We start from the raw sequence: 24,041 nt of genomic DNA, 5'->3' as shown, positions 1-24,041 counted from the left end.
GTCCCTTTTCATTTTCTACAGTCTTCAACTATAAATAAAACAGTTATGAGAGGGGACATGCTTTTCTAGTCCTTGTTTTTTGCTTTTTTTCAATCCTTGATTTTAACTGAAATGATTTTAGTATCTCATCATTTAAGAAGATAATTCTAATTAGATTTTTTTGGTAAAATAGTTTGTTTTTAATTTAAGAACTTTTCTGCTTTTGCAATATTTTACTAAGTATATCTGCTAAATGTTATCAAATTATCTCATGATAAAATTTATATGTATTAATATAAAACATATTAATACATTTTCTAACTTTATCCATACTTGCATTTCTCAGTACATCATTATTGTCCTTATTAGCCTTCCATAGTAAAGTTTTCCTGACTTCCTGGGAGGTAGTCTTCATTTTTTCCTATGACAGGATAATTTAAATAGCCCTGGGGTTAAAGGTTACTTTAAAATCAACTGTTAGTTTACCTGGCCTTGGTATCTTTTTTGAAGAGCAGTCTTTTAGTCCATCTTTTCTATGGTAATTGGTCCATTCAGATGTTTCACCCTTTCTTGGTTCCAATTGTCTGGGGGCCTTGGTCTCGCTGAAGTATTCATTCGTGATCCTGGTTCTTCTGGGCCAAGGGAGCCAGTTTTGTTTCACTTGCATGCAGTTGTCCTCAGGCTTCAGAAGCTACTGGTTCAAGAAGTGAAGATGCATGAGCTTGAGGAGACGAGAATAGCATTGGCCTCAGCTCTCCAAGTCTTTTTGTTTTACTAGTTCACAGCTTTGGAGTGTTGCCCACCTAGCAACTCCACTTTATCATCTGACAATACAGCTTGCCCAACTTGAGAAATTCATAAGACCAGGGGAGAAATTGTTTTGGGGGTAAGAGGAAACCTGGAATAACAGTGAACTATTTGTTTAAAAAATAAAAGCTCATTAGACCAAACCTCTACCCCACCTCTACCCTTGGGCAAGATGTCCATTTGTCTCCTGTCATGGCTTTAGCTGTTTGGGTTGTCTTGGAAATAATTAGGAGACTCAAAATAGGCATTACTAGACCCACAAAATGTGTGCCATAGTTTTACTGCAGAGGAAGAAAGTTTCCTTAAGTTCTTCTGGCTGGTCTAAGAGTTAAACAGACATAAGACAGATTAACAGGAAAAAATAAACAAAGTATAATAACCGATATACTTGGGAGAGATCCAGGAAGGCTGAGTTACTCACTAAAATGGTCAAATCCCTCACCTTAAATACCATCTTCAAGTAAAGACAGAAGAGGATGTTGGGGGTAGTGATTTAGGACTTCATAGTAGAGGAAAGCAATTCACATGAAGAGGGAAAAGAAAACAAGTGAGTGCTCAGTTGTGTCTGACTCTTTGCATCCCCATGGACAGTAGCCCACCAGGCTCCTCTGTCCATGGGATTCTCCAGGCAAGAATACTGGAGTGGGTTGCCATGCCCTCCTCCAGGGGATCTTTCCAGCCCAGGGAGCAAATCTGTGTCTAGGTGTACCTCCTACCTTATAGGAGGAATCTTTACCACTGAGCCACTGGGGAAGCCCGGTGAAAGAAAATGCTGATAAACAAATGTCTGCTGGGTCAGTGCGACACAGTGAACTCTGATGTCTGGGCTATGCCCATTCTCCCCACTCCCACCCCTCACCCCAGCTCTTTGCAGACTCATCCCTCCCTGGTGATGCTCTGATCCAGTCCCTTTATCTCAATTCGTTAGGCAGCTAAAGAGGAGGTAAAAATAAACTCTTCTGAGTCTTCTGTTTCTTCTAAATCAGATCAGATCAGATCATTCGCTCAGTCGTGTCCAACTCTTTGCGACCCCATGAATCGCAGCACGCCAGGCCTCCCTGTCCATCACCAACTCCCGGAGCTCACTCAGACTCATGTCCATCGAGTCAGTGATGCCATCCAGCCATCTCATCCTCTGTCATCCCCTTCTCCTCTTGCCCCCAGTCCCTCCCAGCATCAGAGTCTTTTCCAATGAGTCAACTCTTCGCATGAGGTGGCCAAAGTACTGGAATTTCAGCTTAAGCATCATTCCTTCCAAAGAAATCCCAGGGCGGATCTCCTTCAGAATGGACTGGTTGGATCTCCTTGCAGACCAAGGGACTCTCAAGAGTCTTCTCCAGCACCACAGTTCAAAAGCATCAACTCTTTGGCGCTCAGCCTTCTTCACTGTCCAACTCTCACATCCATACATGACCACTGGAAAAACCATAGCCTTGACTAGATGGACCTTTGTTGGCAAAGTAATGTTTCTGCTTTTGAATATGCTATCTAGGTTGGTCATAACTTTCCTTCCAAGGAGTATGCGTCTTTTAATTTCATGGCTGCAGTCACCATCTGCAGTGATTTTGGAGCCCAGAAAAACAAAGTCGGACACTGTTTCCACTGTTTCCCCATCTATTTCCCATGAAGTGATGGGACCAGATGCTATTATAATCAGCCTAAATTAACCCTCATGCCAAAGAAACACATTTAGGGGGGACAAATTGTTTTTCCCAACAGTTTGTTTTTTAGTTTTTAAAATATTTATTTATATGGTTTCACTAGACAAAGTTGCAGCATGTGGGATCTAGTTCCCCAACCAGGGATTCAGCCCTGGGCCCTTTCATGGGGAGCCAGGAGTCTTAGCCACCAGACCGCGAGAGAAGTCCCCCAGCAGTCTCCTTCAGACATTCTTACTGTTTCCATCCAGAATGCTTTGCTTGTGTCCATGAAATATGCCACCATGATACTGCTTTAGGATGTATCAATTTCCCCTCAATGTCTTTCATTCAGTTAGATTTCTATTAGCATAACCATAAATAAGCTATGAAGGGAAGTTTCTCTTTCTTTAATGATGACTGAAATTATTTTGATTTAATAATAATTTTAACTGAAATAATTATAAATTTATTTTTGTACTATTAGAGATCTATATCCAGAGTTGAATTCATAGATATATTTAGAAACAAAGAACAAATACTAAAATTACTAAAAGTTTAATTATTTGGTATAATCTCCAATTAAGTTTTTCTATTCCTTGTTGAAATTTATCTTGAAAATAAATTTATTTTCACATCATTTTATGTGCCCAAGAGAAAAAGAAAACAGCCCCTAGATCAACATTGAAACACCACCTGCCTGCTTAACTGCTGCTCACAGATTTTTTTTTCTGTTTTAGAAATTATTTAACATGGAGAATGATTGTAAATAAATATTTAAGAGTAGATTTACATATGCCAAAAAAAAAGAAGAACAAACTGGTGATGCAACCAATATTTGTTCTATTTTTTAATTAATTGAATAGAAAACAAAACTAATGGGAGGTAATTGTCCCTTACAGGGAAGTTGTGCAAACTTTGCAAAGAGAAATAGGAGGACAGATCCCTGGAATGTTCTCTCTGTTCTGCAGAGCCTGGCTCCCTCCCCCACCCCCATGCTCCTGCCCCCCTTGTATTAATCATTTACATGTATATAATGGCAATAAAACACAAGTTAAAAAAGAGTATAACATGCTACGCTTTCATGTCTGTAAACCATCCGCTGTTTTCATTTTTGTGTTCTCTTCCAGTCTTTTCCCCCATAGGTCCCCATAATTTAGAATGTCCATAATAGTTCGGATACAACTCTGCAAGCTTTATAGGGGAAGAGAGGAAGGAGGGATAGGGAGGGAGGGAGAGGTAGATGGGGAAGGAGAGACAGGAAAGGTTTAGGAACCAAGCCCTTGAGTCCAGTTTCCTGAAAGCTTGTAGTGTCCCCGCCCCCAGACTGCAGTTGAAGAGACTAATGTGGGTCTCTTAAAGCCCTAAGATCAGAATAGTCTCATTCCAGAAGCACAAGCAAAAAATTATTAAAAGGAATCAGATTCTTTAATTTCTTAAAGGGAATTGAGATGATTTATAAGCTGCATCTACTTTTTTGTCTGCATTTTCCTGCCCCTCATCTGCCCTGAAGCAGCAGTCCATGCCCACTCTGTCCTCTCAATATGTCTAAAAGTGTGTTATGTCCCTGTTCTCTGCCCACCCCACCCCCAACCTTGTTGGCTGGACTTTGTCTTCCTCATTGTGCTGATCTGGACCCTCTGAGACAGACACTAAGACAGGATTAGACAGACAGGATTTTCAAAAAGAATCATCTTTGAGGAAATGAAGAGGGAAGCCCTGCAGCTGTCTGACCTTGAGGAGAGAGGGAAAAAAGGAGGTGAGGTCATCTGAACTGACAAGCATAAACCTGGTCTAGGGAGACTTCTCCCAGATTAGTGACTGGACATTAAAGCAAGGCCCTGCCATGGAGAAGCAGCTCAGGCTCATGGACATGTGGCCAGGCACTCTGTGGATCCAAAAACAGAAACTCACATGCAAAAGTAAATGTATTAAATAAAATAAAATAAATGTACTAAACAAAACAGGAAAAAAAAATGGAAGAGGTAATTTGAGTTTTCAAAATACATGAAAAGAATGACCTATCTATGAAATTAGATTTAAAATAACTCAGGGAGATTAGGAAGCCCATTAGAAAATTGAAATCTTATTTGCTAATGTTTAAAAATTGCAGTGGCGAACACATAGGATTGAAGTGAGCTAGCTCAGAGGTGTGGATGGGCAAACGGTGTAAAGATGGAAAGGGCCATGATGACAGGAAAGTCAGGAAGAGCATCAGAACAGTGAACTCATGAACACAAATTAACCCCAGAAAGGTTCCTGTTGAAGAGGCGTTTGAGTTTGTTAATGGAAATGGCTCCCCGAGCATCAGTGGAAAGCACTGAAGAGAGTCCAATATGTCGACAGAAACTAGTTAATGTTTGAATTTCTGGAATTATGAAAGAAAAGAGTCCAACAACTGTTAAGCAGAAGGGAATTAGAACTTCGGAATTTGTAACATTCTCAGTGTATCCGTATTTCAAAAAATGAGAAAGCTGGTTCTAACAGAAGACTAAGGATGCGGCTGAAACCATTTAATAAAGTGATGCTGCTGACTCTTGGACTTAATCGGCCACCCCAGTGAAAGCCAGGAATAGAGACGGGTTACATCAGCAGGAACACGGCCAGTTTGAACTAAAGGGACAGAGAGAAAAGAGCAGAATGAAGGAAGAGATTCTACACAAGAAACCCTTCAGCTAGTCAGCTGTGAACGTGAACTAGTCCTCAAGGAATTCACTGTCTTAAATATTTCCGTTTCTAAACAAGGATAAAAATAAAACAAGCAAAGGTTCCAACAGAGAGGGAAAAACAGAAAGTCTAAAAATAACACAGAAGTTAGTAGCTTATAAAACAAATAGAAAAATAGTGAATTAGAAATTTTAAAAAATAGAAAGGATAAAACAAAAGAACTATCTGTGTGACCAAAAAATAAAATTATGACTGGTAACATGTCAAATTAAAAAAAGATGAAAAACATCAAATTGATAAAATTAGGACTTTCCAGTGGCTCAGTGGTAAAGAATCTGCCTGCAACGCAGAAGATACAGGAGACCAGGGTTCAACCCCTGGGTCGGGAATATCCCGTGGAGGAAAGTACAGCAACCCACTCCAGTATTCTTGCCTGGAGAATCCCATGGGCGGAGGACCCTGGTGGGCTACCGTCCTCAGGGGCGCAGAGAGTCTGACACAACTGAGCACACACGCAGTCATGCACGCACACAATTTGATAAAATTAGGGAATATAAGGAGGATATAATAGTTGTAGGGCTGAATTTAAAGTTATAGGGGGATACTTTGCACAACTGTAACTTTTATTAAACTCTCAGTGAAGTAGAATATGTCTGGGTTTACTAAAAATGTCTCATAATTTCCTGTTGTGTGCCGTAAGATTTGTCTTTCCATAGAATTGACTAGAATTATCAAATAATTGTCATGTTAATGGCATTGTTCTCTGACTTGAACAGCCTGCGTTTTGTGCCCACATGGTCAGTCACATCTATCTCCAAGTCTGCGGCTCCATCCAGAGTCACATGTTTGCAGCTCCAGGATGGATGTGGTGAACGTATAAATGGTGCTTCTATTTCCTGGGTCTTCTTCCCTTCTCCTTTTGTATCTGAGAGCCACCTGCTAAATGTTTTCCAGACCATCACTAGATCTCCTTTCAGCTTTTCCCTCCTCAGGTTGAATCCTGGCTCATGGGAGACAGAGACAGTCCTTGGTTTCCTTTTCCTTACTTGTTCATCGTAACTTAGTGTTGATCCATGTGGTTAGCTCTGTGGCTGTTGTTTAGCTGCTCAGTGGTTTCCTAAATCCAGTTCTCTTTCAGATATCAATTTATGTGTAAAATAGGGTGAGGAATACTCTGGTTCAATACATTTTATGCCATTATGAGTATAGATTTTTTTTTCTAATTCATAACATTATTACTGATTGCACAGCTTACCATTCAAAATCAATGAGATCCTCTAGGCTTTTGGAGAAGCCCAATGTGGTGATGGTGGTGGGGGTCCACCCAACCCAGGAACCACCTTGGGGCTGGCTCAGAATCCCATCACGCCTGGATGGATGGGCTGCATGGACCGGCCGACTCTACTGCTGTCTGCATGTGGAACCGCAAGACCAGGCGTCCACGGGACAGGTATCTTTTGTGGCTGCTGGCGCATCCCAGGGGGCTGTCCTCGCATTTCTGATCTCACCACATTCACTTCACAGGTATTGCCGGGAGCCCAGTCTTCTAGATCAATGATACCCTTTTCTGCTCTGCCTCATCTTTTTAGCAAACCCTCTACTGAATTCTTGTTATTGCCTCTTGCAGTTTCAACTTTTTCAGTATAGGCAGTTCTCAGTGAAATTCTCCAACTTTTCTTCTGTTTTTCTGGATCACGTCCATCTATTACTTAAAAAAACCTTCTGTAATAGTCACTTGTTACATATCTTGATAACCTGTGAGTCTCTCATTTCCTATTTTGTGTCTCTTGGCTTGGGGTTATTTCTTGGCTTACCTGGCTATTTTTAATTAAATGACAGATACTATGAAAGGGACATTGTACAGGCTCTGCATGGAGCCTCTGGGCTGACAGAATACAGGAGGGCACAGTGATCTAGCTGCGGATGGATGTGAGGCTTTGTTCAGGCATCTTTCCCACCACCTCCCCTGCACCCTCCTAGGACACAGCCTTTCTGAAGCCTTGGTTGAAAACCCCTGCTGTTTGTCAGGGCCCCTCCACTCTCCCTCCTGAGCACTGCAGTCCTGGTGGGTCTCTGCAAGCTCCAGCCACCCAGCCACTGCTTTCTGCTTGGGTTCTGCTTGTCTTGGCTGGCACATCGCAGCTCTGCATTCTGTAAATGCCTGGAAGGAAAATTCCTCACTTTTTTGCGATTCCCTCTTCTCAGATACAGCCTCCCTCTCAGATCCCAGCTGTCCTGGCAGCTCCAATGCTAACTCCCATCTCCCAGCTCAGTCAGAAGGCTGCCACCTTGAGCTCCGTTTTCAGCAGATATGCATCTCTGCTCCAGATCCTGCAAACACCCTAAGCACTGGGGCTGTGAGTGTGGAGTTCAGTTCAGTGAACCTGCCTTTTCTCTGACAGCTCGACCTCCAAGTCCTTTGCTGTCTGACATCGTCAAACCATTTTTTTTTTAAATACACGTATATTTTATCCAAACCTTAGAGTTGATCTCAGTGGGAGAGTTTTTCATACACTCTATCGTGGTGTGAATGGAAAATGTTGCTGCCAAGCAAAGGATGCTGCAGCCGTCAAGCCATCATCACGTTACAGCTGCCCCGAAGGCAAGGCCTGAGGGCACTCGGGATGGAGATAAATAGGCTGCCTGCCTGCTGGCAAGCCCTCAGTCACTGCTGCTCCCCCACCTCGGTGCATCCTGACGAGACTCAGGATGAGAGAGCACAGGACACTGGCCTGATAGCTGAGGTGCAGATCAAAGGGATGACTTCAGTGAGCCCAGACTCTTGCATCTTTCCCTTGGTAGAAAAGCACTGAATTCCTTAACCTGGGATATCCAGTTTTCTTTAATTCATAGTAATCTTTTGACGCTCCAACTCTCTGGTCTTGTTTATAAAATCCCTGTATATCCCGCCCTACCACCCCGTTACCTCTTCTGAGCCTATGTTATCTGAGAGGCTGTGTCCCAGGCCGAAGTCCTCAGTGTTGTCCACCAAATACAACGTAATTCTCAACTTTTAGGTTGTGCTTTTTTTTTTCATTCAACACTAACAATTCCCAAATGAGTAAGAAGATGATAAGGCGCTCTGTGGGATAGTGTTGACTGAAAAAGTACATGCAGCCTAAAATTTGAGTTATGTTTTATCCAGTGGGAACATTAGGACTTTAAGCCCGGGAGATAGCATCTCAAGTGACCCTGAGACAACTGTTCTAAGGAGGCAAGGGGAGGAGCAAGGTTATATAGAAGTTTTGCAGCAAAGGACAGGTAGTGTGAACATCAAAAGATTATTGTGAATTAAAGGAAACCAGATATCCCAAGTTAAGGAATTTAGCACTTTTCTATGTATGGGAAGATGCAAGAGTCTGAGCTCACTGAAATCAGTCCTTTGGTATGCAGCCCAGCTATCTGGGGCCAGTATCCCGTGTTTCCACATCCTGAGTTTCCTCAGGGCTCACCATAGGGAATGGCTGCAGTCTGATGGCTGCTAGAGGGCAGGTATTCCTTCCTTCCTGAGTTTCCTGAGGGCTCACCAGCTCACCGTCTGTGGTGGCTGGAATTCCTGGTGACTGTGACATCTTTGTGATTCCATCCTGATATGACAGGAAATATTCCATTTCTTATTTGTTTACTCTCCGTTTTTCTACAAGAGATGCCTGAGTATTAACTGCAAGGTGGAAAAATTGAGGTGAAGAACGTTCATACTACAAATATTAGATTCTGGAGGTCTTTTGTTCAGATTGCCTCAACATGCAGATGGGAACGTTGAAACTTAGAGAAATCAAGATATTTGAATTCAGGTTGCATATCTGACTTTCTTTTGCAAAACATATATCTTTCTCTGCAAAGTTTCTGGTATAATTTAATATGCCAGCTGGCCCTCCTAGTTCAGAATGCTACATGGGAATGATGACCACAGAGTACACATTTGCCATTGCCAAAGGCATTCTAAGGTTCACTGAATTCAGATAGAATATTTAGAGGTTATGTTGTTTTCATTTATTTCCAATTTACACCATTTCTTCCAATATAGTTTTAGTGGTCACTGTGGAAAGCTGATGAGGGAGGCTTGAGCTCCTGGGACTCACTGTCCACTCTTGGGGTGTAAGCAGGACCCAAAGGGGTGCCCGTGAGCATCCCCAGATTCCGTCTAGGCCACCAGCCTGCAGCCGCCTCCTGGTTTCCTCTCCTGTGATGCTCTGGGTCCCCAGGTCCTGGGACTTCCTCCTTCAAGGGACCAGTCTACTGGCCGAGGTCCCAGGTTCTGACAGCATCTTCTGCCTTCTCCTGCTTCCCTCTGATCCCACACACAAGGTGCAAACACTCACCTGCTTGAGGAAACACAGATGCTGTGGCCAGGCTGTTTAAACGATTCGTCATCTTACTCTGCTAGTTAGGCCCAGCTTTATTCAATACGATGGCACATCATCAAGTTTAGCCTTCAAAATAGTAGCATCATGAAGAGTGGAAGAAATGGCAACTCCAGGAAACAGTCCTTTTCCAAATGCCATTAATATATCTGTGGACAAAAAAATGTCACCTGCCATTTCAGTAAAGAATAAATTTGGGGCCACCAAGGCATCAGCCCCTGTAGCTGTCCCCTCACCCCTAACATGAACCTCTGGGTGAATGCAGGATGGAGAAAATCAGGACAATGGCCCTAGATAGCTAAGATGCACATCAAAGGGATGCTTTCAATGAGCCCAGACTCTTGCATCTTCCCATACACATAAAAGTGCTAAAATCACTAGCTTGTGATGTTTGGATTTTGTGATTAGCATAATCTTTTGATGTTCAACTACGTATTTTTTTCAGCAAAAATTCCCATGTGTCCTGGCTCCTCCTTTATCTCTTCTGAACAGACCCTTGGAGTTCACTGAGAGGCTGCTTCCCGGGCTACAGTCCTCAAAAACATGCCAAATGAAACATAATTGCAACTTTTAGACTGTGCGTTTTTTTAGTTGACATATCTAAAGTCACCTGAAACATATACAAGGTCAGCTGTCTGGGTTTCTCTTCCTCAGTGTTCAGTCTCTGAGGAGGAGGAGGAGCCCCCAGGTACCCATTTGGGCTCTTCTTCATTAACATCCTGTCTTCCTGTGACTCACCAGTCCTTGTAAAATCTACAGCATGTTGGCAGCTTACCCATCTATATAGCCACAGGAATTTTATTTTTCTTGTGTCAATTCATTATTTAATTCTGAAACTTTCACTTGGGTGTACCTGTCCTGAGCTCTGGCTCTGTGTAGGTGCAGTGTTGGACCCTGGGATGCAACTCCAAGGTGTCTGTGGCTCTGGCTCCCAGGAGCTCCCCACTGGGGAGAGCAAGGGGAGCAGGGGGCACGGTGACAGGCAGCTCTGCGGGAGACACAGGAGCAGCCAGGAGGAGCGCTTAATTACAGGTGTCAGCCGTCCAGGCTGGGTTTGAAATTCATGAGTCTCAGCCTAGTTTATTGTTAGTTCAGTGAATGCACCTATCTTAGGCTGGGTTGTACTAATGTTTACTGGGAAAAAAAAAAAAAAAAAGCACAACCCAGAAGTTGAGAATGATGTTTTATTTGATGGACAAAACTGAGGACTTAAGCCCAGGAATCAGCCTCTCAGGGTAATCTGAGGGACTGCTCAGAGGAGGTATGGGAGGAACCAGGATATATAGGAACTTTTGCAACAGAGACAAGGTGGTCAGAACATCAACACTGTTAATTAAGGAAAACCAGACATCTCAAGTTAAGGAATTTAGCACTTTTCTGTTTGTGGGAAGTGCAGGGTCTGGGCTCCCTGAAATCATTCCTTTGAGCTACACCTTAGCTACCTGGGGCCAGTGTCCTGGGCTTTCTCAACCTGAGTCTCCTCTGGGTCCATCTTGGGGGGTGGGGTGGGGTGGCAGCAGTGGATGAGGGCTAGATGGTTGGCTTCCTGTCTCCATGCTGTGTTCCCCTAGGGCTCACATCTGGCGGCTGTAATGTGATGGCTTGATGGCTGCAGCACCCTTTGTGTAATGATATGGCAGCCACACCGTTTTACTCACATTGGTAATTAGGACAAAGCTGGGGACTCAACACAGACTCCCTTTCGGGAGATTTGATTTGGGCCCATAACGGGGAGACCTCCTTGTCTTTCAGCCCCTCCACTGGCACCTCGGGGCCTGGGCTGGGCCTGACACTAACTGTTCTGACACTGTGCCAGTGAAGGGGTGCCCATATTAATGGGGTCCAGGTGATGTGAACAGCAGCCACCCCCCACCATGACCCCCCTGCTCTGAAGTCAGAAGGACACAGAAAAGCTCAGCTCAGCAGTGCCCATCAGCTGCCTGCTTGCACAGCTGTTCTTCAGCAAGAAAACATTATATGATGTGTCCATTCTGAAATTAGCCATTTTTACCCTGAGGGTCCTTGAATAATGGCCAGGCCAGATCAACAGAATTTAATGTATCAGTAATTAGTTATGAGTCATGTGACTTGGACTAATGGTCTAAATCTCATTTTCATATTTATAAAACTCTGTATGGTTCATATTTCTTCCAAAGTACCATATAAATAAGAAAGTTAGATATTATATTTAGATTAGTTAGTCAAGATTAAAATCTATTTTTCTCTATTCCCTACTTTCTAATGAAGGTTTATTTGACACTGAATAACTGTGGTGACCAGAATTTGCTTTTGTATGTCATGGTTCTCTTCAGTGACTTATATTTTAGTTCATCAAATTCTCATATGTGGTATTTTTTTCTCAAGTCTCTTAGTGGTTCTTGGGCTACAAATCTATAATATTAAAGTAAGTGTTCCATGAAAATGAAAAGATAACAACTACACGTTGAAAACTTATGAGACCACAGCTACAGTAGATTTGAAAGGGAAATTTATGGAAGTAAAACTTACACTTGAAAAGAGGAAAATTCTCAAATTGTTAATATAAGCCAACAACTCAAGAAACTAGAAAAAGAAAACTAACTAAAAATAATAGAATAAAATAGTAAAGAGAAGAACTAAAAGATAACAAAACCGAACATCAGTTTTGAAAATTAATGAAATAAAAAGCTGGTTTTCTAAGATCAATAAAACTGATAAACACCTAGCAAGACATACAGAAAAAAAATACAGAAGATGCAAACTACTAAGATTAGGAATAAAACAGGAGATGTTATAGATCTCACAGAAATTAAAAGGATAATAAAGGAGTACTAACAACAGTTCTGCACACATACATTTAACAGTTTAGAAGTTATGAACCAACTCCTTGAAAAATATGAGCTACCTCAACTTACTCAATATGATACAGATAATCTGTATGAAGGGTGATTCCCTGGTGGCTCAGATGGTAAGGAATCTGACTGCAACCCAGGAGACCCAGATTCAATCTCTGGGTTGGGAAGATCCCCTGGAGAAGGGAATGGCTACCCACTCCAGTATTCTTGCCTGGAGAATCCCATGGACAGAGGAGCCTGGTGGGCTACAGTCCATCGGGTTACAAAGAGCAACACTATTGAGCAACTAATTTTTTAATCTGTGTAAAAGCTATTAAAGAACCTGAATTCATAGTTTTAAAACTCCCCTCAAAACTCCAGGTCCTACTGTTTTCACTGGAGAAAAACATTTAAAGAATTAATACCAAACATTTAAAGAATTAATATCACTTTTATCATGCCTTCCAGCAATAGGAGGAAATAATTCCCATCTCATTCTATGAAATCAGTATTATCCTGATACCAAAACTCAACAAAAACAATATTTTTTAAAAGTACAAATCAGTATCTTTAATGAATATGTGCTAACACAATGTCTCATCAAAATATCCAGCAAGTCAAATGAATTTTATGCTATGACCACGTGGGATTGTTTTCTCCAGGAATGCAAAGTGGGCTCAAAAATCAATCTATAGGATTTCCAGTCACCTTTTCTTCCTAAACACAAGTAAGAAGCTCAACAAACTGAAACATCAGTAATATTTTTTAGATCCATCAGAAAAGTAAGATCACAAAGCAAACTGAATCCCCCTAAAGTTGCAGACATATAGAGACAGAAATAGTGTCACAACTCAGCAGAGCAGAGACCTCCATGGGAATCAGCGCCCGGCAGGGAAACATAACTTGTACTTGATGAAAACCTAACCTGGGTTTTCGACTCTGAGTTTAAGGTGATGAAACAGCTCTGTCCTCGTTCTGGTGGTGGTCACACGGAGCTACACCTGTGATAAATGACACAGACGTGTACACACCCACTGTACCCCATCAGCTCCTTTGGTGTATGTGTGTGAGTACATCTATCTATCTATACATATACAGGGCTCCCTGCATAGGTCAGTCAGTAAAGAATCCACCTGCAGTGCAGGAGACCTGGATTCCAACTTCTGGTCAGGAAGTTCCCTGGAGAAGGAAATGGAAACCCACTCCAGTATTCTTGCCCGGGAAATCCCATGGACAGAGGAGTCTGGCCAGGTACAGAACAAGGGTTGCAAGAATCGGACAAGACTTAGTGACTAAAGCACCACCATATATGCATATATATATATATATATATATATATAAAAAACATATATATTTTATATAGACTTATATAGAGATATATACAGAAAAATATAAATATCTATATAAATCTATCTATCTATATATCTCTCTATATATATAAATCTATATTTATATATCTATATAAATCTATCTGAGCCACCAGGGAAGCCCATAAAATATATGTATAAACCTATATAAAATATATGCATATATAAATTATATATAGAATAAATTATATATACATATATATAAAGTTTATTTTGTAAATTCTTCAGGGGTCAACATTTATATAGCCTAACGCTGTGTCACTGATACGACCACACAGAGACAAAAGTTAAGTGACTTTTGAACAAAATGCACAAAGTTGGAACACAAATCCCTCTCCCCTTCAGTCAATCTTGCCATGTTGGACAAAGCCATCCCCTCGTGGTGTGCATAGCAACACAGATGGTTCTACAAGGTGTTGGGAAGGGGTTATAGGACATAATCCACATGAAACAATGGTCAAAATTGTACGAATTATGTCATAATAAAATTTTACCAGGAATAATTACTCTTTTTAAATTGCAGGCCTGGGAGATAAACCTCTGATGGTCCAGATGCTTGTAGCACTTTGCCCTGAATTTTATCCAGAGTTGATCTTAGTGAGGCTGAGAATCAGGGTTTCTTCTCACTATTCATCAATCAACAATAGGAAGATGACATTATATATAAGTATTTTGAAAGCTTATAGAGCAAAGACTTTCTTATATGAGACAGTGTGAGTTGCTACATTCCCCTTCTCAGATCATGTGTTTAAATTACTTTTTTTGGCCTCACCATTGGGCTTACAGGATCTCAGTTCCCTGACCAGGGATTGAACTCAGGCCCACGGCAGTGAACATGCTGGCTCTTAACCACTGGACTGCCAGGGAATTCCCCTAATTTTCCTTTTTGAACACTTGGTATTTATGTGGGATTTTGCTTTTCCTCATGAGTACAGATTTTACTAGAAGGCTATCAGCAGTTTCTTGTGAGCCTGGCTCTACCATATCTCTTCCTTGCCTGAAACAAATGATAACAAACACATTCCACATTTAAGCATTTCCTATACATGATGGGGTGAGGGGGCAGTCTCCAAGTCCCCAGTCACCACGTGTGTTGGGGGACACAGGGCTCTGCCTCACATGAGCTCTGTGTACAGATGTGGAGTGACCCCCCAAGACAAATTAGAAGTGAAAAACCCAAATACACAGTTAGGAGAATGTTATCTTTTGTGAAAGAAAGATGAATAATTTGTTTACTCTTTTAAAAAATTTACACTAGGGGATAAATTAGAACTAGTAGTAAAAGTGGTTACTGCAGTGGCTGGGTGGCAGGTGGCAGAGGAGGAAGGAAGATTGGAGGGGGAGGATGCAGTGAAGCAGATGAGCCTCACTCCACACATCACTGTCCCAAGGACCACACAGAGAGAAGACTGAGCGACTTGTGAATAAAATACACTGACTGTAAGAACTATAAAAACTTTTTTTCTTTACTAGGAATAACACTTATGGTGTCATTTTAAAACATTTATGTAACTGTGCAAGAGAGAAAATAGTTGAGTATGTTAATTATTATTATTATTATCATTTTTATTTTGGCCATGCAGCATGTGAGATCTTAGTTCCCTGACCAGGGATTGAACCAGCATTCCCCTGCAGTGGAACCGGGGAGTCTTAACCACTGGACTGCCAGGAAAGTCCCAACATGTTTATGGTTTAATAAACAGTCTCAGTGCAAGAGAAGGTAGATAATTTAAAATCTAAGTACAATTAAGCAAAGAGTTAATAGGATCACTCAAATAAATATGTTAAATTTGAACTGTTTCATTGTAAGAGAAAAGATATACATATATAAAATCTAAGAAAGGATTTTGAATTCTAATAATGTAAACTCACCATTTAAAACCTGTGTGTGTGTGTGTGTGTGTGTGTTCCTTCCTACCTGTGCCCACTGAGAGGGGCTGGGAGCAATGTCACCGCAGAAGTATCAGGCACTTGCAATAATCAGGTCTCAGATCCTCAATATTCCTTTCTACCAAAGGACTCCAGCCCCTCAGAGAAGAGGCTGATTCCAGAGGAGCCGAGGTGAGCTGAAACGTGTTGCTGGTGCAGACATGGAGGAGGCTGAGAGCAGCTGACGGAGTTAGTCAAAGGACCTGGGAGCATAGCAGCCTGAAGTTCTGGCCTCTCTCACCAGCTGAATTTGGGATAATTGAATATAAAGACTGCAGTGGTTGTAAATCATTGACAAAGATCCAGAGTCCTACAGTGACCGCAGCCACTGAAGCATGCGTACTCTGCTTAGAATTATTCTGACTGGAATTATAAAAAGGCCAGTTTTTATCCTGGAGTTTTAGTGAAGTAATTTATCAATTTTGTGATTTTTGTTGATGACTTGAAAAGTGTCGCTGAACGTGCTTTGGTGTGAGCACACTGTCAGAGACTTTAGAAGCAAAGGAAGGGAGAATGAGCATGAGTGCCCCAGGCTGAAACTCAGGGTCAGCGCGTCTCTTCAGGCTGCAGTGAGGACCCGAGTCTTCATTTTAGAAGGTTTGGAGTCTGCACAGTTGTTCCCCTCTGAGTTGGGGGTGTGAACCGTAACATAGAAACCATTTGCTCCAATGGAAATAATTCGCACTGGAAATCTCCCTGACACCCATCTCTTTGTGTCCTGGATTTTACATGGAGTAAAATGCACGTGGCACCTCTGTTGGTAGAGAAGCTGTGAGTCAGAAGTCCTGGTGGGGGACGAGCAATAAGGGTTTCTAGAGTCGTCCGGGTGGCTGTTCCATCCACTGACTTTTGAAACCTGCTCTAAGAGATGTGGTGGTAACACTGAGTTTAGCTCAGTTTGAGCAATATGCTTGTTTCTGCTGTCTCTCCTAATAAGCCTTGTTCTCTGAAAGTCCCAATTAATCAAGTTTTTCTGTGATGACTTGGAATTAATTCAATCAAGCGATTGCAGATTTGGCCCCAGAACGGAATAGCCTGTAGATGAAAATCCCAAGATTGTCACTCATAAAGCTTTTCAACAACATGGCTTGCATTTCAGGAAAAAAGTGGGAGCAGTCCTAGGCTGAAACCGTAACTTTTTCACTGTCCATCTTGAAAGAGAGTGGATAAAACCTGTAGGGGAGAGCAAAGTCCCCGGTTAAATCTGTGGTATACTTATGCACACGTGTCATACATCAGTACAGCCTGTTTCTTCTTTTCAGGCCCAAACTGCTTTGCGGAGACCGCTGTCATCCCTGCCGGGAGAGAGGTGAAGACGGATGAGTGCACCATCTGTCACTGCACCTACGAGGAGGGGACGTGGCGCATCGAGCGCCAGGCCATGTGCACCAGACATGAGTGCAGGCAGATGTAGGGCCGGCCGCCCGCGCCTCAGCGTCTGCGGGAGTACTGCCCCAGCCGGGACTTCTGGGCGACTCTGGGAGGCACCGGCTAAACACATAAGACTTTCGATGAGGAATCGTGAAAACTGTTGGTCCTTTTGCTTTCTATCACAAAGACTGCAAGAGAAAGAACTGGACGTATTTCAAAACATCCACAAGAACTTTGGGCAAAAAAAAAAAAAAAAAAAAATTCCGTCTCTAAATAAATGTGCTATTTTCACAGTAAGTACACTGAAGTCCACTATTATATATGAAATGTATTTCTATAATCCCTCTATTAGAGAGCTTCTATACATGTTTTCTATAGATACAGATTAAAAATGCTGTGTTGTCAACTGTCCGAGCTGTGTACCTGCCTTTCTTTTTCAGTCCTGATTCCATCGCAGGGGGTTATTTGCAGCCGCTGATTCGCCTTAGAATCTTGAGAATATTGCACCCATGAATGGATCATGAGATAAGAGAATGGATTTTTCCTGAGATCCTGTCCCAAGTTCTTTTTAACTTTTTATTTTACACTGGAGTGTAGCTGATTAACAATGTGGTGACAGTTTCAGGTGGGATCCTGTCCAAATTCTGTTTCATTACAGAGATGTATGTAGTGCTGATCCTTACATGAAAGTGAAAATGAAGTCGCTCAGTTTTGTCTGACTCTTTGTGACCCATGAATTGTAGCCACAGAATTTTCCAGACAAGAGTACTGGAGTGGGTGGCCATTTCCTTCTCCAGGGGATCTTCCTGCCCCAGGGATCAAACCCAGGTCTCCCACATTGCAGGCAGAGGCTTTACCTCTGAGCCACCAGGGAAAGGATCCGGTCTAATTCACACAAATATTAATACTTCCTTCTTGTAACTTTCTGCTTTTATTATCTCCATGCTCAGTCATTTGGGCGATGCAGCTACAAAGGTAACCAATACACCATTTTTCTCTTCATTCAAAGCTCCCACACCGTGGGCCATGGGTAGATGCACACAAATATGTCACTTCATGTAGTTTACTTCTTCTAAGCATGACTTTACATAATGCCATAAACTGAGGAGCAGAATAGGCTGGACAATCTGCATTATTGGTGCCTTGTGCTGAAGAAAGCAAATAGGGGGCCTTTGTTTCTCAGAGGAGCCGTAAGGGAAACTGAACTCCCAAACAAATCTATGCCTTCAATCTACATGCAGTACAGACAACCCAGCTAGTCCATGGACTCGTGGGGCTGATCCTTTCTCCTCCACGACTGGCGTAGTCCAGTCCTGAATGAGAGCCCTGTGTTCATCACTCCGCAAGAGCCAAGTGAGAAAGCAGTTCTGTTGAATATGTTAAAGTAGCACTGAAGGTCACGTGCAGTGTTCCTGGAGTTACGTGTCCTTCCAAATTGACTCCATTTCTCTTCATGTGGATAAAAGAAGCCACTGCCAGTCCCCGCTGGTCTGATCAGTGTGTGTTAGAGAATACTTCTGCCCTTACCAATCACATCAACACTTGGCACATAGATGAAAAAGGTAGCCAGAGACTGATCGGTTTATGGAGAAAAGGGAGAATTATGGTCACTCTTTGACGTCTTTAAAGCTTTTTGTCCCATACATTTATTCCAAAATTTAAGTTAAGCATCCATTAAGTACAAATTAATTGTGACCACAAAAAAGGAATAAATCATGGTTTCCTGCCTTAATGGACTTTTGCCTCTGGTGTAGCATGAATAAGAAACGACTGTGCTGTGGTGGGAGCTGTGTTAGAGGTCAGCAGAGGCAGTTGGAGAGGCTTCATTCCATACAAAGAAATCATTCAGTCATTAAAGTATGAATAAGAGTCAAGGAAATTTGAAACTTTTGTCATCACTAAAAAATTGACCCATGTGAACCTTGTAACCTGCAAAGCCACTGCTAACTGAATCCTCTGGAAATTTACAAATGCTTATATTTCATTTTTATCTTGGGCCTGATGGGTTCTGCACACTGCTTTTCATGAAAATCCTCAGGGGAAGTGCTACCTAGACGATCTCAGGTATGATCAGCTTTCCAAAATTTAATTTTTGGCGTTAAAGGCTACTAGACATCAGCCATCTCTCCATCGTCCCAGGGAAACATTTTATGGGACAAGGTTATACAAAGGTATGATTCTGCCAACAAACAGCCCAGCCCCCTGGGGAAGTAGGGTTGTCTCAGCACACAGGAAGCCCCTCCGCTCTCCAGGGGACGTGTTGCCACTAGAGACCCCACCTAGGCGGCCCAGAGCCCCCCGGCTTCCCTTGGTGAAGTCATCCCTCCCCGGGGGCAGTGAGCTCAGTGAGAACTTCAGGTAACCTGCTGCCGTGTTGCGCAGAGACAGTGAACCTGATGTCATCCTGGGACACTGTCTTCAAACTACATATCTGAAAACATGAAGGTACTTGTGTAACAGTAGAGTGATTCTAGAACTTTCTAATCTGACCTTTTAGATTTTCAAGTTAGAGTCATTCTTTCGGTTATAGGCTCTTTCTTTGTTGGATGGATCCATCAGTACTTGGACATTACACAGAAGCCCTGGGGAGTTACCAAAGCTCTTATTTCACTATTGCATACAACAGACATTAGCTGTACCCTTGGTGATGTGCCAAGCCTGCAGTTCAGATGGAGAGGTGAGCATGTGCTTGCCTTCAAGGAGTTTATATGCTTTGAAACTCATTTGCATTGGATTATTTTCTTTTTAATCTTTTCATACCTTCCATGCCTTCATCTCTGGTGTGCAGGAAAACATATTAAAGGACAAATTCTCAACATTAAAAAATTTTTCCCATCATGAACATTTAATAAACTCTTCTCTTCACTCCCCCAATGTTGTGTTGTGTATCTATAGTGTTAAAAAAGAAGTCCAAAATTTTTCAGAGAATTCAGATGTTTTTGATTATTTTGTTTTGCTTTTAAGCATTGAAATGGATTTTGTAATGTGTCCATTAGTTGAAACATGCAAATACAGTTTCTAACAAGCATTATTGAAAACTACATCAATTATTTTAAATATAGATTATTGAAACAGTGAAAACAAAAGCATAGACACAAGCCAAATTAGTTAAATAGTAACAACTAACTCTATTTGCTTTAATAGGCAAGAAAGCATCAGCTTTTTGTTTTCAGATGTCTCCCCACTGACACACAGGGCAGTTCCGGCATCCCCATTAGTGCTGTGCTGTGCTGAGTCGCTTCAGTCGTATCCAACTCTTTGCAGCCCCACAAACTACAGCCCGCCAGGCTCCTCTGCCCACCGAATTCTCCAGGCAAGAATTCTGGAGCGGGTTACCATGTCCTTCTCCAGGAGATCTTCCTGACCCAGGAATTGAACCTGAGTCTCTGTGTCTCCTGCATTGCAGCAGATTCTTCACCCACTTGCCCCGTTAGTGGCACCATTGATTACAGCACATGGTTTCTCTGGCCAGTGTAATTTGGAACATAATGTTCTCACTAGATGCCCACCCACTAGCACTCTAATGGCTGATGCAGTCATTTTCCCTGAATAATCCGGTTTACAGCGAGCAATACACATATTCTAGAAAAAATGCATTTTTATGGTTCGTACTTTTCACATTCCAGCTGCCACTCCTCACTGTTCCATGCTCCTCACTGCAAATCAACCTCCCAGTCTACTTTATTTTCCTAAACATAGATTTCCATTTTGACTGAATTCTCCCAACTGCACACAGAACTGCCAGACTCCTCAGCATGGCAGACTAGCATCTTCACAAATAGGTCCAGGTCCACACTCCAACCCAGCCACTGGCTCATAGCACTTAGGCCCTGGGTGCCTCAGACAATGCTCTGACGATGTCTCAACCTCCCACCCCTGCCTTTTAAGTGCTGGGAGAGTGGAGCCACTTTTCAGGATGAACCTTAAGGGTCATTACTTGTGAGGAGCCTTCCTTGGTCCAGATTATATGGTCATTCTATGCCCCACCATACTATTCACTTGGTATCTTATTTTAGCATGATTTACTTTCTAAAATTAAATTATTGTTGATTTACAATGTTATGTTAATCCTGCTATACAGCCAAGTGATTTAATTGTACATATAAGCACATTCTTTTTTATATTCCATTGTGGTTTATCACAGGATACTGAATACCGTTCCCTGTGCTGTACAGCAGGACTTTGTGGTCTATCCATTCTCTATATAATAGTTCGCATCTGCTAACCTCACACTCCCTATCCATCCCTCCCTCACCCCGCCCCCTCTCGGCAGCCGCAAGTCTGTTCTCTATGTCTGTGAGTCTATTTCTGTTTCATTGATAAGTTCATCTGTGTAATATTTTAGATTCCACATACAAGTGATATCATATATTCATCTTTCTCTTAATTCATTTAGTACAATCATCTCTAGCTGTATCCATATTGCTGGAAGTGGCATTATTTTGTTTTCTAAGGCTGAGTAATATTCTATTGTATGTATACCACATCTTCTTTATCCATTCCTCTGTCAATGAACATTTAGTTTGCTTCTGTGTCTTGGCTATTGTGAATAGTGTATTTAAGCATGATTTCAAAATCATATCATACTTTGCCTTATGGTTCATTTTATTTTTACTCTGTTCTTTAAAAGCTCTTTGATTCACACTATTAGCCAATCCCTACTGTTGCAGAGTTTAGGTTCAGCAGCCATAAGACAGTCATTGGCCATTTCTGATGTAAGTCAGGGAAGTTTAGTGAAGTGAAAGTCGCTCAGTCGTGTCCAACTCTTTCTAACCCCATGATCTGTAACCCACCAGGTTCTGCCCATGAGATTCTCCAGGCAAGAATACTGGAGAAGGTAGTCTTTCCCTCCTCCAGGGAATATTTTGGTGTAAATTTTCTGATGCTGAACATAACTATTTCTTATACTGAGGAGACACTGGTACTCACTGATGATAAAGCAAGTCTATAGTTTTGGTATTTATTTCCTATTTTTGGAATGTAAATCTCTTATCTTAGACCTTCTTACACAGTTGTGAGTGCTCCTGCACATTTGAATTTTTTACATGATTAAACAACTCGCTAGTATCTAATGAATTAATGAATCAATGAACTGAGTTATCAGTACAGAAAAGTTTCCATTCAGTTCAGTTCAGTTCAGTTGCTCAGTCGTGTCCAACTCTTTGAAACCCCATGGACTGCAGCAGCCAGGCCTCCCCGTCCACTGCCAACTCCTGGAGTTTACTCAAACTCATGTCCATTGAGTCAGTGATGCCATCCAACTATCTTATCCTCTGTCGTCCCCTTCTCCTCCCACCTTCAATCATTCCCAGTATCAGGGTCTTTTCAAATGAGTCAGTTCTTCACATCAGGTGGCCAAAGTATTGGAGTTTCAGCTTCAACATCAGTCCTTCCAATAAACATTCAGGATTGATTTCCTTCAGTATGTACTGGTTGGATCTCCTTGCAGGCCAAGGGACTCTCAAGTCTTCTCCAACACAACTGTTCAAAAGCATCAATTCTTTGGCCCTAAGCTTTCTTTATAGTCCAACTCTCACATCCATACATGACTAGTGGGAAAACCATACTTTTGACTAGATGGACCTTTGTTGGTAATGTCTCTGCTTTTTAATATGCTGTCTAGGTTGGTCATAACTTTCCTTCCAAGGAGCAAGTGCCTTTTAATTTCATGGCTGCAATCACCATCTGCAGTGATTTTGGAGCCCAGAAAAATAAAGTCTGTCACTGTTTCCCCATTTTCCATGAAGTTATGGGACCGGATGCCATGATCTTCATTTTTTGAATGTTGAGCTTTAAGCCAACTTTTTCACTCTCCTCTTTCACTTTCATCAAGAAGCTTTTTAGTTCCTCTTCGCTTTCTGCCATAAGGGTGGTGTCATCTGCATATCTGAGGTTATTGATATTTCTCCCGGCAATCTTGATTCCAGCTTGTGCTTCTTCCAGCCCAGCGTTTCTCATGATGTACTCTGCATATAAGTTAAATAAGCAGGGTGACAATATACAGCCTTTCCCTATTTGGAACCAGTCTGTTGTTCCATGTCCAGTTCTAACTGTTGCTTCCTGATCTACATACAGATTTCCACAGCCTGTTGGAAAAGTGTTAAAAATTTATGGTTGTCTATATTTAGGGCTTTCCCATTGGCTCAGTATGTAAAGAATCTGCCGGCACCAGTGTCAAACTTCAATCTGAATTTGCAAAGAACCTGCTGTTCTAACCTAACATATAAATGTGGCAATTAAGTCCACATGCCTAATTTTAAAAGTAATAAATCTCATTGAACATTAAGTGACACAGGACAGTCATGCCAGCTGAGAGTACTCAACCGAAGTTTCATTAACATTCAGAAACCGTAAATGAAAATGTGGTCTAACTGCTTGGCACATGGGCATTTTTTGGTGTAAGGAATACATTTTATTTAATTCCTACCTGTTAGGTTCAGATAAGTACACAAAGCCTGTGGCTGCCACATGATTTAGACACAGAATCAAAAATAATCAGGATTTTTGAGCACATCAGACAAAGTCTGATGAATAAAAAAAAATTTTAAATAGTTACACCTAAGTTTTAATTCAATTTTCAGAAAATATAAACATTTCTCAATTTTATATAACATTTAATAATTAATTTCTTACTTTAAAAAATCTTGGAAATAATTTCAGGCAAACTGTTCTTCAGTATACTTTCTTAGCATATTTGTTTTCCCATTTTATTTACCTTATCAAAAGAACACAACTATTTTTCTGTGTAATTTGAGGAATTTTTTTTCTTCATAAGCATGTATTTTCCTATAATTAAAGAGTGAAAATATGCAGTAATATGTTTTTATGAAATTATCAGCATACTATATATATAACAGACTAGTTTATTTCATAGTCTGAAATAACCCATTTAGGCAATCAAGAAACACAAATTGTAAGCCAAGAATTATGCAATTTACCCAGGCAGTACTTAACGTATCTTTTTTTTTTTTGGCAGTAAAGTAAATGTAGACTCAGAAATTAAAAAACTGACTCTAGTTTCAGCCTACTCACTCAATGATGGAAACAGACTCTACTTTATACCAGAGCCAGAGACTTGAAGTCTTATCATTTGCTTTAATAGCAGAC

The 24,041-nt window shown here is 41.5% G+C and overlaps 2 protein-coding genes across 7 annotated transcripts in view; one reads left to right on the top strand and one right to left on the bottom strand.

The window, feature by feature from the left end:
* Nucleotides 1-17,200, top strand: part of VWC2 (von Willebrand factor C domain containing 2) — a 130,980-nt gene extending 113,780 nt beyond the window's left edge. For both annotated transcript variants that reach the window (XM_006069641.4, XM_044946412.2), the window contains exon 4: nucleotides 16,826-17,200. In XM_006069641.4, coding sequence (XP_006069703.1) covers nucleotides 16,826-16,977 — 152 coding nt within the window. In that variant the 3' untranslated portion in view covers nucleotides 16,978-17,200. The remainder of the gene's footprint in view (nucleotides 1-16,825) is intronic.
* The window catches only part of LOC102400060 (zona pellucida binding protein), a 197,315-nt gene continuing 181,756 nt past the window's right edge, over nucleotides 8,483-24,041 (bottom strand). Inside the window, exon 7 of one of the 5 annotated variants that reach the window (XM_044946411.2) lies at nucleotides 8,483-9,603. In XM_044946411.2, coding sequence (XP_044802346.1) covers nucleotides 9,494-9,603 — 110 coding nt within the window. In that variant the 3' untranslated portion in view covers nucleotides 8,483-9,493. The remainder of the gene's footprint in view (nucleotides 9,604-24,041) is intronic. The other 4 variants (XM_044946410.2, XM_044946409.2, XM_044946408.2 and 1 more) reach the window with 4 other exon arrangements.

The sequence above is a fragment of the Bubalus bubalis genome, chromosome 8 (genome assembly GCF_019923935.1).
Source record: "Bubalus bubalis isolate 160015118507 breed Murrah chromosome 8, NDDB_SH_1, whole genome shotgun sequence".
NCBI classification, from domain to species: Eukaryota; Metazoa; Chordata; class Mammalia; order Artiodactyla; family Bovidae; genus Bubalus; species Bubalus bubalis.
This window is presented reverse-complemented; position numbering and strand designations above follow the sequence as displayed.